Source organism: Harmonia axyridis, chromosome 4 (assembly GCF_914767665.1).
Source record: "Harmonia axyridis chromosome 4, icHarAxyr1.1, whole genome shotgun sequence".
Lineage (NCBI taxonomy): Eukaryota > Metazoa > Arthropoda > Insecta > Coleoptera > Coccinellidae > Harmonia > Harmonia axyridis.
In genome coordinates this window covers 47,913,896-47,928,056 of record NC_059504.1, presented here as the reverse complement: position 1 = coordinate 47,928,056, position 14,161 = coordinate 47,913,896, and the positions used below count along the sequence as shown (strand labels likewise).

The following is a 14,161-nucleotide window of genomic DNA, read 5'->3' as shown; positions in this document are numbered from 1 at the left end:
AATGCGGTTCTGCAGCTCTCAAAGTGATTTTAGTGTAACAACCGATTTTATACCAAATTTCATAGAAATAAGTCTTGCGGCGAATAACATTTTTATGAGATTTCTTGATTCTACACAATCCTAAACCTAAACTGAGAAAAACAGATGAGTTTTAAACATTTTTTCTTGAACTTAATCTAAGGATCTATATTAGGAAAAAATAAGCCGAAAGCGCATCATTTGGCTGAAAATATATATTGTTTTATTTGAGTCTCTTGCCTGAATTTTATTTGTGTTGGAAAGCTGTATGTAAAAAGTGTGAAAACTAGTAGGTACCTTATTATTTATCAAGAATGAGAAGAAAATGTTATTCATTTTATTTGAACTGGGGAAAATGTACTTTTCAGAAATTTTAGTCAAATTGAGCTTTAGGTAAAACTTCGAAAATCCTAAAATCATTATAGCTCTCGCGAAATATTGCGTATAATTTCATCAAACTTTCTGTTTCAAGATTTGATGTTGTGTAGTTCACTCGAAATTCATTTTTTTTATGATTAACTGTTAGTATCCGATAGTAGCATTAGACAGCTGAAACACGGATTTTTTTCATACAATTCTTGAACATATTCTAAACGTAAAATATGGAAAAAACGGAAGGATAACCGCTAGCATCCCTCAAACCGCAAGACATGAAAAATATTGCCAACACTGCGAATAACAACTATACGTGTGTATAGAGTACATATCAAAAATAGATCCACATAACCTTAATTGCCTATATCCCGACGATATCAAGGTCGAATTAATAAAATTCACAAACGTCAAAGAACAAAACCATTAACATCTGACTCTTAAAAATAGAACGGTCACATTACGTACCTACACATCAAATTCGTCATATTCAAACATAACCGCCGACACATTATCCAAGTGTGCCTTTCAACCCCGAAACACTTAATCCAAAGAGATAAATTTCACCATTTTTATAAAACCGCAATTTTCTCATTTCCGAACATAGAACACTAGAACCACCACAAATCATCATAAAGCACAAGAACTGATCGCACCATGAGTATCCGTAATCCAAGATGTCTTCGCTTTTTCCTTTGGGTGAAAAATAAACAACCCTCCTGTGGTTGAGGTCTCCATTTGACTGAATTACATTTAATGTGTGAAACAGTTTAATGGCAACAATTGGACATATTGAGTTGGATTGCATTAAAGAATCTGTGGCGGTTAAACTAATGTACTAATAGCTGCACTAATAGCTATTGTGGCTAATAGGCAAAAATTGGGTAAATTGATAAATTCACTTATGGGTGATTGAGTTAAATGCGTATTACGGGCGGTTCTGGGATCTATATTATGGATTCTGATTGACTGTAATTAAGTCTATATGAAAATTTTAATTCTTCTCTCACTTCTGTTACTAGTTTTACTAGATCGGTGAAGATGTTAAGAAATAATCTCTCTATAGCTGAATTATGACTAGACGCAATTGACTTCTAACGCTTCAGAAGAACAGATGAAGAATTTGATGCAATGTATATGTTCAATAAGTGACTTGTTCTTTAATATTTTCCTTGAGAGTTAGCACCATATACCGATGTCAACGCTAAGTAGGGAATGTGAGTAGTTTTATTGAGGATACCGTAGATTTAGATTAAATTACAGACACCACAATGATTTCTTTAGCTGATTATAAAATTTCCATGTGTTTCCTTGATCCATCCAGTTTCAATAGTTTTTCAGAATACCCATGTAGCGTTTCAGGAATTTTTTCATTGTTCGATTAATACCAGAAAAATAAAACAGCACCGAAATTTCTTAGTTCTAGTTCCTTGATGTTGATCTTTTCTGTAATTCTTGATCTCATTTTGACCAGGTGGTCATTTTGAATGGACGAAAATCTGTGTGAATGTAGATGGTTGTTATTTAGGGAGAGATGATGGCTATCTCCGCCAACTTACCCATGATTCCAGTTTAAGATAGCATATCTTAACAATATAGTGCATTTCGACAATAAGCCAGCTAAGTATCAAGAATCAGTGATTATATTAAAAAATATAATCCATTTTTGTGGTTATTAATTTCTTAATTAATTTCTTAAGGAAAAGATCTTAATATTGGAAGATAATTTGAAGAATTTTCATAAGCAACGATCAAGAAACGAAAATTTAAATGAATGAAACAACTGAATTGAATTTTCTATACAAATTTTTATATTTGGATGGAAGTTTCGAGGAACATTATAAAGTATCAATAGCTAAGTGGAAATGGAAAAACGATAAGTAGGACATCATTATTCAAAAAACGATTGAAAGACAGCAAGATGTGAAGGCGATTATTTGGAAGTTGGAAGATTTTCAGGAAAAACAGATGCAAGACCAGTTTTTAAAACAAGTCCATGAGCAAACTTAACCTACCAAAAGATAATACCCAAAATCGATACTTTTCAAGCCAAAGATTGATAAGATAGTGGTACCAATACGTACCTACAGAGTATATCTCCTAAAAGTACAAGAATTCCTATTCTTTTTCATACTTTTCATGATCCAAATTCCAAATCTCTTACAGCTACGTTGAGCTGATAAAATCAAAATCAAGTCCTATGAGAATATGGTCGAAAAGGACCTACCCCAATCAATAAATCAGACCCATATGTCCGAACAGTAGCACCTAGATATTAGGTATCGAAAAATCACTTTCCCACAAGAAGTAAGGTAATTAGAGATTAGAGAATAGAAAAAGCCCACATCTATATCCACGTGACCACCATGTTTATCCATCATTCCAAACAGCGTGGAACTCTAGTTTCGTGAGCTGAGAACTCAGTGGCGTAGTTCGCCAATATGTAGTTGAGAAGTGTTCAACGAAAGGGTTGCTCTCAAAGTGATATGTTTTGAACTTTGAAAAAATATTTCTATTTTTAATTATTCGATGAATTTTTCTGTGGAAATTCTGTCAAAATCAGGACTCGCATAATAGGCTTTAAGTATTTTATTTTCAAGACGAATAATATGAATTCAAGCGGTGTTCAATTATAGATATTATGTAGTGTCGTGAGCTTGATCTTATTTTTTCGAAATTAAAGGAAAACCTATAAATCAATCAAACCACTGGCTTATTCATGGAAGTGAGTACCTATTTATTTGCAATTAATTCTTGAAATGATTATATCTGTCTGGAATCACATCGAGTAATAAAAAATAGTAAAAATTAGAAGGAAAATTTATGTTGGCATTCCTCGGAATATTCAAAAGAAAATAATATTCTTTGTAATGTATTCTTGCAGACAATCTCCAGAATATAATTCAGTAACTTTTAATAGATATCTCGATTGGAATGCTAAATATAGAAAAGCTATACAAAAAAACCATTCTTGAAAGTTTTGAGAAAGACTGCAAACTCTACTTTCAATCGGTCAATAGTGCTCCTAAATACTAAGTAGAATCATCAGAATATTTTGATAAGTCACTAATGTATATGCCCATATTTTAATAATTTTCTTGCATTCGCTGAACTCTTCTAGAAAATTGAATACCAAGTGAAGAATTGATACTATCAGCTCGAGAGTCTGAAGCCAGAATTTTATAGCCAAAAATTTTAAGAAAATGAGTCAACATCAAATATTCTTGAAAGTCACAATTTGTTTTACATGAGCTGGTCGCTATGAATTTTGTGACTTATTCGTTCAGTAGAATTAAAAAAAAATGAACCATAATTATGATTTTTTTTCACGGACTATCCAAATATCTTAGAGGAAAAACTGTCGAAGTTCGGCATGGAGAGTTATTATTGAAAAAAAAAAAATTCAACTACTAGTTGTTTTGAAAAATTAAATAGTTAAGGGTGACTTCAGATAATTTTTTTAAAATTCTAATTATCGTTTTTCCCAAAAATGAGCTGCATATACTTCATTTAATTTTTCTCATATTTTCTGGATACTCAATAAATTCCCAATTCGAATATGTAGCGAAAAAAAACATGGAACTATAAATTCATAAGATGCTTTAAACAAGTAGGGTGAATAGGGTTGTTTTTAAATGAGCGAATCTAGAGAAAGTAATTAAGTTTTTCCGAAATTTTTTGAAATGGAAAATCTGAGAATCGAACCGGCGCACTCAGACCTCAAAGGTCTAACAACTTTCGAAAGTTATCAGTTAAGTGATATAAAAAACTCATCCTTATTCACTTCTATAGTTTTTTGGGTAACATAAACTTTTGAGAAATTTATGTTTTCTTTTCAAAAACACTCGATATTTGACAAAAATGTATGTGTAAGTTAACACCCTTAGATTGCTAGCTTTCGGCGCCACTGAATAGCGTCTGTCCCCGTTACACAATAGCTCACAGTGTCCCCTATTCATCTTTCTGGACCACGAAACTATCCCTTAAGGACAGCCCCTTCGTAGATCTACCAATAGAAACGCTCAGTCGAACAATGCAAGCAGTCTTTATTGGCCACCATCCGATCCTTCAATTCAGCTAGTTAAATATAAATTGGATAAAATGATAATGTCAGAAGTCAGTACAACTGTACAACGTTACCAGTGTCACTAAATTGTTCTCAATTTAGACCCATTAACGGACTCTTGATTATCAATCACAAGAATTAGCTAGATTGTTTTGATTGTGTTAATTTTTCGCGAACGATGGAAGGTTCACCTTTCGACGACCAAAGTTTCAGTGATTACTCCAACAACCAGCCCTTGCCTTCTTTGAACTCCACTCTTCTGCCTAACAAGAACCAGGATAATCTCAATGTGCACTCGATACAGGTGATGCTGGGGCTCCAGAATCAGCACGATATGTTCTCCAACATGGGGTCACCTTTGGAGTACAAGACATCTCCCTTGGATTACAAAGGATCTCCTTTGGAGTACAAGACTTCGCCAAAACTGGAGAACTCTCCTCTGCACCATCAGGATCTGTCATTCCAACAAGGGTTTGAAGCCATCAACAATAATGTGAGTGGTGCCAAGTTGAAGAAAGATGATGTTGCTATGCTTCAAAGTCAAAATTTGAGTTCGTCGGATATCAAACCGACTACTGCTACGCAGAAGAAAAACGAGAAGAAGAAGACTGATAATAATGGAGTGAAGAAAAAGAAAACAAGGTAGGGTTTCTGAATAGATGAATTTGAGTTTGGATTATTCTTTCGTTGGGAAACTTGTTCGAAATTGTGTTCTTATTGGAGTAACAAGACAAATATTACATTCAAAAAATTGTGTTTGAAAAAAAGGAAACCTTGAACCATTATAAAAACGGGGATTCTTGATGAATTTTTCAATTTTTAAAATCAAAACGTTAGTTACGAAAAAGAACTAGATGAATGCTAATGAAGAATAAATAACACTTAAAAATTAACCAGAATCATGCCTGAAGTAGATTTTGGGAACTTTGAGTTGATTCATATCGAATGTTGATTTTTTAAACTTTTTCTAAGGAATTATATTGATATGTTTTATTATTGTAATGTAATTTATATCTATTTCTCACTGGTCATTGTCACTTGGATCAAATTTTACGAATATCTAAATTATATAGGCGATTCATTAAGAATAACCAATCTCTGAATTGCTGATTCTAGACGTGAAATATGCTGATTATGGTCAATATGTCTTATATAGGTACAGCTGGTTTCCGAGATACCAGAAGTTTAAAGTTTTAAAATATTGTTTATAATTTTTGCAATAATTTTTACAATTGCTGACATGAGGACTGCCAATTTTTTATCGTAAAATCATAGTCCAGCAAAAAAAAAACGTTTGCTTTGATTACTCAACATAGTCTAGCTTCCTCTATTAAAAATGCTTAAGAGTCCAAACAACGTAAAATTGTCAATTCTCAAATAGAAAATGCAAACATGAAAATCTATATATGAATTTCGAAAATTGGTATTGCAGAAATTAGCAATATTTGTATAAGACATGTTGGGCAAAATCATCATATTTTGAGGTCTTTCTTAATGAATCACCCTGTATAGAAATTTCATACGAAACTTATGAGGAATTCAATACTTATATTAAATAATTTACTAAAAGGGGTTATAATGGATTGTTTCTATATTTTCGTTGTATGAAAAAGTGAAATTTCCCATTTCTGTATTAAATAGTAATTCCTATAATATTTCTAATAAATGGACTTTTTAGATTTCAAAATTAATGACTTGTATGATTGATCAAGGCGGAATATTTACTATTTTCTATACTAAATTAGAATGGAATGTTCTTAAAAAATTCCGAACACGTTAAAATAATTCTTGTTTAGTATTTTCAATCAGTAAAAATCTTTTGAAGAAAACAATGCAGGAAGCTTTCAAAATTTAGTTTACTCATTCTGTATTGTTTAGAATTTCGAAATTGGTTCAAATATCGCATATGTGCATTTTTTGTAAAATTTGGAGTATTATTGTATGAGATTAGGTAGGAATATATACACCTTATGCTACCAATTTGATTCTTTCATCACTGATTAATCATTTCAGAATTCTTAGAGGCTAGAAATGAATATAAGTATTGAAATACATTTTGGGGTATTATTCAATTTATATTCTAAATAAGCAGATTTTTTATTTATACGTATGATTATACTTCAAATTTTTAGATTTCAAACGGAAAATGATTTAAAATAAACTGATGAAGAATTAGTCGTTCAATTTTTTCGATTCTTAAAAAAAGAGAAGGAGAATTAATTCGTTGGTTGAATTTTAAAATTATTTATAATTTTAAAATTATAACTCTTAAACGCGCATCAGGTTTTTGAAAAATTACGAGATGGCGGTTTAATAGTAAAAGACTTAAATTTCCCATAAAAATTTCTTGCGATTTTCCGTCGATCGAGTGTTCCCCAGGATACCTTTACTGCCAGAAATTCGTCATACCTATATCTTTTGTTTCCTGAAGAACCCTATAATTTATTGCGAACCCTTCCATCATAGTACCATCAGCCGACATAATAAAATTACAAAGTGGGGCACATAGTCAAAAGATCCCGAGATAAAATTTGGCACTTAAATAAAAATTGTAGCCACTTAATGAGCAATAAACCCATTACTACCCCAATGGGGGTAATCGTCGTTCGCACCTAATATTGTAGGCATTTGTTATGTTGAGGGTGTGGCGGTACAGATAGTCATATGGTACCGGAAGTAATAGTTTGTTTTTGATGATGCTGACGCGTGTTAAAAAGTAACAGATGTCGAAATAGCGCCACACGCGAGACTAATCTCAATTGGTTATGCACCCTCCATATAGGGCATTCCGTCACAAATGTAGGTATTTCGAAATTTGCATTGATAGATCTCGAGTTCGAGAATGAGTCATCTCAGTCCATCTTTTATAATTTCGATAGTTGGAAAACTAATAGAAGGAATTTTTTTTATGTGTCAAAGAAGATAAATTGTTTACTATTTATTCACTAAACAAAGGAAAAACTTATTCTGCGAAAACATAGAATTTCTAAATTTGTACTGCTGAAAAACTTAGATGATATGTAAATTGAATATAATTGATGATAGGTAAATTGAATACCTGAAAAGAGTACGTTTGAAAAAGAAAATAAAAGTCTATGAAATTAAAGAAATGTTTTCATACAGGAATAAATGGATATAGAAATGGAAATAAGAGAATCCTTGGATAATTTTAATCCTACTTTTTGAGACGATTATACCAGTTTATCGAATTTTTATTAACCTCCGCTATGGATTGGGTCAATAAGTACTAAGACTTATAATTAGTTCATTCCTTACAGCTTACTAACTGGAACTTCATAATAATTCTTTTTTTTTGAGGATTACTAGAGTATTTTTTGAAATTTTTTTCCCGAAATCAGTAGCAGATATGACAAAACTGCAAGAAACCAAAAAGTGTAGTACTGGACCATAGTTTCTTTTTACATAGTTCCAAACTACAAGTGGTCCACAAAAATAAATGTTTTGAAGGAAAAAAGCGGGCACTGCACAAGAAAAAATACTACGATGTATATTTGCCTTTGAAATTGGCATAGTACATGATGAAAACTCTAATTTGTAGTATCTGTTCCAAATTTCAGTTGAATATTTTGAGAAAGCAATGCATTATGAGAAAAAAAAACGAACTTCAACACCCTGTAAAACAAAGCGTTTGATGGTCCATATTTATAGAACTTTTTTCAAATGACTCGATTAATCTATTATTATTTTCGTTTGTACCCCCAATTTAGGGAACACCCTGTATAGGTCCTCAACTCGGTTCGATCTGTTTGACACTAAAATATTGGGGTTGTTTTTTTCGATATTCCACAGTAATTTTCCATGTTTTCGATGAAGCTATCAACAGAAAATTTCGCATGAAGTTTAACATAGTTAATCTGATCGCATTTATAATCACGGAAATGTTATTTATTCCTTTTTTCAAAATTGGTCTAAAAATTTCTATAGATCTAATGATTTGATGAGTTAAAAATTTTCACGTAGCTTGAAATCGTAATTTCAAAGCAACATCAAAAATCTCAAACCCATCGGTTTGGACTGAAATATTGGGTAATTTTTTCCGATTGTTTCTTAGAATTGTATATGCTATCAAGATTACATTTTGTACGATGCTCCGAATTGTCATTCTGCATCCAAATTCACATTCCCATCGAGATCGAATTTGCAGTTTTTAATTAACAAAAAACAATATTTCTAACTGCCATATTTACTGAACCTCCAGTTGAATTTTTTTCCCCTAAAGATAATATTCTTATTGAGTTTTTGTTTGTTTTGATGACGAGATCAACTGAAAACTTTTTATGTCAAGTTATTTCACATCTAATTCTCATCTTTCACCTTGATCGAAACTGTTTTTAAATTATCAGGAACATTTCGGCATTCAGGCTGTTGCCAAAAACAGGCAATAAAGTCAGATGAATAAAGGATAATTCTTTCGAAAAGAAATGCAATTAATCTGGGAGCTATTTATTTCTTTCAAAATTTGTAAGCATCAAATAAAAGAAATCATATCAGAGTATACCTATGACCATTATATGAATATGTATCATCGCCTACATTACATGAATTTGGGAGTCAAATCATGAAGGCTATCCTCAATTTGTCATTACTAGCTCAACCAATTCTGCATCACATTTTTCAAGTCTTTGGTAATCTATACACCGAGATTAGAACATTTTATTATTAATTTCAACACAATTCATCTGAAGCATCCAACGGCACTTGAATTAATCAACTTTTTCTCTTTCAGAACAACATTCACGTCTTATCAATTAGAGGAGCTGGAAAGAGCCTTTGAAAGAGCACCATATCCAGACGTCTTCGCCAGGGAAGAACTAGCAGTGAAACTAAACCTGAGCGAATCCAGAGTGCAGGTTTGGTTCCAAAATCGACGTGCAAAATGGCGCAAACACGAGCCCTCCAGAAAAACAGGATCTACCAGCTCCAACTCCCCTAGTTCAACCATGCCAGTCAACTACAACAACTTAGGTTCCTTTCCGCAAACCAACAGCCTCAACTCAATACCACCAGTAGACAACTGGAGCTACCAGTCAGGTTATGATCTAAATCCTCACCTAAACCTGCTTGGTTCCACCCAGGGCAGTTATCCCAGTTTTGGTTCTCCACAAAACGGGTATTCCTACGCCTTGAACTCGCATGATAGTCAGATGTTTGGAGCTCCTTTGAGGACACACGACTATATGGCTCCTTTGACCAATCCCAATACTCTACTGGGTAGAGATTACTCCATGTTGCAGACGGATTCTGCTTCGGCTGATGATAGCTCGATGGGTATCAAAATCGAGTACATCGATCAAAAACCTTCACCAGAACATTACGACAGCATCTCACCCAAATATGAAACCAATTATAGAGATGCGGATAGGATGAAGGTTCTGAAGAATGAAAATGGTAACAGTCCAACTTATGTGACGCTTCCGCCATTTTTGAACTGAAAAGGAATCATGGATAAGTAACTGAAGAAAAACTTCAAACCATTATTCCAAGAAAAACATCCATTTGTTAAATAGTTACTAGACAGGCCAGGCAGTAATGATTTTTGGGAATACTCACGTTGTTGTTGAAGAATGTGTATATGTATTTATTTAGTATGTTGATATCGTGAACAGTTGACATATTTGCTTCATAGGTTAGAACATATTTAGTTTTCAACGTTGTGACACCTAAAAGTTGGGAAAAAGTTCTCGACTTGCAAGAACACAAAGTCATTTTCCAATTTGTTATAACCCAAGAACAGCTGTTCACAGTTATATTACAGTCTCTCAAATGAAAATGCAAATCAATATATATAACACGTTATTTCTTGAGATAAAGTTATCACTTTATGTTTATACAATTCTGTTGAAAAAAAACCAACTCACTATTACTTCAGAAATTATAGGGATCAATTTTCTTAGAACTTCACCCAGTGTACTTACAACATAAAAACGAATTAAATATTGTAAGCTGGGGTTACAAATTTTAAAGAATATTATTGTAAATAGTGTATATAATGTAAACTTAAATATATATCTTTTTTTGTAACATTTCGAATTTGTTGAATTTGTAAATAGCTAAATGCGAAATTTTTAAGGCTTGGGAGTCGTGCTTTTGTCATTCGTTAGGAGAAATTATTCGAGAAATATTTCTATGTAGGTTAGGAGTTTATTCAGATAAGGAATATGTGATAATAATTCAAATTCTGGATGTTCCGAGGAAAGTGAATTTTGTACATAGTGTATATAGTGTTTGTAATTTACCGATCGTGAATTTTTGTGCCATTTTATATGATAGAGATTATTGTTTTGCAGAAGTTTGAGGATGAACATATTTTTATAAAATGAAATAAGTAGGTAGTTTATATCGAAGATAATAAATTTTGAATATTTATCAATGAAAAACTCGTTTTAAATGAATTTAACCCATTTGAAATGATTTATCAGAAATTGTAGGAAAAGGTTCTCAAGTTTATTTGAAAAATGTTCAGTAGGTACCATAATAGAATATGATAAGGACATTGACAATTCGTCAAAATACAAAAATCTTAGAAGTCCATATTTATTCAAATTTGAAGCGATTATAACCCTGTTCCTCGATATAGATATATTTTGGGTCATTTCAGTTTGTTTCAATGAAAGATTAATTCGAAACACTTTGAAATAAAAACTACATTGATATATCAATGCAGTTCTAGCAGTTAAGTTGACACGTGATATAATGATCGACAATTACCTAAAATTGCATTCACCAATTTTTATTTTACACACAAATTCATGACAGTCATTTGATCAACTCAAAATTACCACAAGTGCTAATTTGAAATAATTGTATTTCACCATACCCATCATCCTCCAGATTTGAATTTTCCTGAGAATTCCGAAAGAATTGTTGGAAAATTTTCTCTCGAAAGCGGTACCAAATAGGTAAGATATAACTATACAAGGAACCAAAAAGTTTGGTACTAGATCAAAACTTCATTTCATATTTTTTCAAATTAGGTACATGTTATCCACCCAAAATAAGTTCTGGTGGAATAAAGCAGGCCCTGGTCCAAAAAAAATATCACCATATCACGTGAATGAAGTAAGCAGGCTCTAAATTGGATTATCTATACCAAATTTCAGTTAAATATATTTTGGAGTGATCGACAGTATCTCGAAAAAAAATAGTTTTGGGCCCATGTTCATAGGACTGCTTTTTTTCAAACTATCCGAGAAATGTTCTCTTTTTAGTTTGTACTTACCTCTAATTCAGAGACATTCTGTATAAATATATGGCTTATTCGGAACAGGGTATGTGTTAAAATCATACTAGAAACTATAAAATAGGCAGATAAACTTTAGTTTCTGAAGATGACTTGTGGAAATGTTGTTCACCGCAAATAAATATGTATTCCATTGACAAGATTGTGGTTACTTAACCTCAAGTATAACACACGTCCATTGAGAATTCGAAATTTTTCAGATACTAAAAACTTCCTCTTGAATATGAACATACAAGGAATTCCCCAAGTACCATTCCTTTGATTTTTATTCGAATTTTCAGAGTAGGTACTTATTTCGTTACGAATCTCTTTCATGACCTCTGTCTCACCTGCATTCGAAACAGTGTTCTTGATCCGGGTACGAAGTTGGCATGGTCATTCACGTATTACCAATTATTGGTTTGCAGCTACACTACACTGGACAAAAACTAACAAGACCGTTATGAATATTCAATAATATGTGTCAGTGTCGGATCACCGCATAGGGACAGAAAACGCGAAGTTAGGTTTCCTGCTATTTACATCCTCTATATCCTTGAGGAGCTGGTGATTTTTCCATTGAACGGTTGGGCTTATGTCCCAAGCGGTTCCGATCTTCACTTCAGCGAATGGTGTTACTATCTGTGTCACTCCCATTTCATGGAAGGACTCACTCAAATCAGATTTTCAAAGTTATGGTTTCAAGCAATACATTGGATTACATGAATCATTTTTAGTAAGTTGAAAAATATTGTTCGAAACTTAGTTTCTTTAAGAAAAACCATTTCATATGCCCAATCTAAGAAATAATGTAGTAAGTGTTATACCATTTATTCTTAATAAGTGCGCTTGATTTTAAAGTCACTAGCCAAACTTATGAACCTAGTACATACAAAGTACAATTTTTTTCAGTAGTCAGTTGAAATTTGGCGAAATATTAATTTTGAATACTTAGTCTGGCAAAAGGTGACATTACCTTCCAAACTGAAGTAGTTGTAGTAGTATTTGATTTGTAGCGTCAGAACTTCAAAAAAATCATCACAAAGTGTGCTTTTTCTCTAATAAAAAATGCAATATAATTTTAAAAATATAAGACTTACATTTTTTCAATATTTTTCTGATGACTATTATCACTTAGCCTGTTATCCGATTCTGGCTAATCGTTGATTTCTAGGATACCCAATACACACGGAAAATACTAACCTGATCGGATGTATACAGAGCCGGCTTTAGCCAAACTGCCCTAGCAGAAGTCAACTCTGCAGAATCCAAAAAATTAATATTGGGTAATTGGGTTCTTCTATCGAGAGACAGAGAAAAATTGAAGGCATCTCTTTCACGAATTTCAATAATAACATAGAGAAAATATTCATTCACAAAAAATCAACAATTTCAAACCCGTACAAAAAACTAAATTCATTCAAGCATTGGTAAGAAAAAGATGGTAGAGACATCTTTTCTAGTTCGTTGACTAAAACTTTCACAAAATCACCTCCAGCCGTTTTTCCTGAAGGAAAAATTCCTAAAAAATACTCTTTGATTCTCATAATTCTTTTTTGCCATTATTCACAAAATGATGATCTTTGGTATGCCCACAAATCTGTTTTCCTACAACTGCTATGGAAAGTAGCGTATTCTTCATAGCTTATACAAATTCAAAACATAGAGAAATATTATTCCACACGGCACTTTGCCCACACTGCGCTTGGTAGACTAATTAAATTGGGCTTTTAAAAAGTCGTTATAGTTTTTATAATTATAATTTTTATAATTAATCTATAATTAATTATTACAAACGCAAGAAATGAAGAGATACTGTCAACGAAGGCCATTCTGAATTGAGTTGAGTATATTACTTATTATTTATATTTCTGCACTTGAAGGAAAAGTTTAATGTGCAACATGTGGGGAAAGTCCTTTTCTCACTCGTGTGTTTGTGGTATTAGCGTTTCAGGCTCTTGCCACAAACTTCCACACTCGTGAGAAAAGACTTTCCCCAGTTGATGCACAAAGTACCTACTGTTATACATAATTGACATGTATTAAGCGCTACTTCTAAAGCTTATTTTCATCAACTCAATTCAAAGCTAAATTGAAAAAGTAAGAATATGATATGACTCACTTTTCATATAAATAAAACGATTAAAAAATATCATAGTTGATTGTGGATAGCTCTAACGAATCAACCTTCTGATTGGAGAATACAAAATAAAAATTATTCTTGAAACATCAAGGAGCCTCCTCAAATAAGAAAAGTTTATCAAAGAAAACGCCGATAAGCCTGATGGGTGCATGAATTTTAGCTTCAATAAGTAGTAAAGAAGTATTCATGAGTATACTGCATAATGAGACTTCTTTGAAGATTTGATGATGTAAAATTGGTCTGTATATTTCCTGTTGTTGTTGACTGAATTCTTATTTGGTACTTCTGCATTTTGTAGATCAAGCTTGAAATGTAACCCCTG

General features: G+C 32.4%; 1 protein-coding gene across 1 annotated transcript; it reads left to right on the top strand.

The window, feature by feature from the left end:
* Nucleotides 1-4,365: 4,365 nt before the first annotated feature.
* LOC123678215 (retinal homeobox protein Rx1) lies at nt 4,366-10,843 on the top strand. Its single transcript, XM_045615115.1, has 2 exons — nt 4,366-5,098; nt 9,204-10,843. The coding sequence occupies exons 1-2, from the start codon at nt 4,635-4,637 to the stop codon at nt 9,907-9,909; spliced, it is 1,170 nt and encodes a 389-aa protein (XP_045471071.1). The 5' UTR covers nt 4,366-4,634; the 3' UTR covers nt 9,910-10,843.
* The last annotated feature ends 3,318 nt before the right edge of the window (nt 10,844-14,161 follow it).

Coding starts and splice junctions, on each gene's coding strand:
- LOC123678215 (XM_045615115.1), top strand. CDS start 4,635: ATGGAAGGTTCACCTTTCGACGACCAAAGTTTCAGTGATTACTCCAAC. Junction 5,099..9,203: donor GTGAAGAAAAAGAAAACAAG/GTAGGGTTTCTG, acceptor TTTCTCTTTCAG/AACAACATTCACGTCTTATC.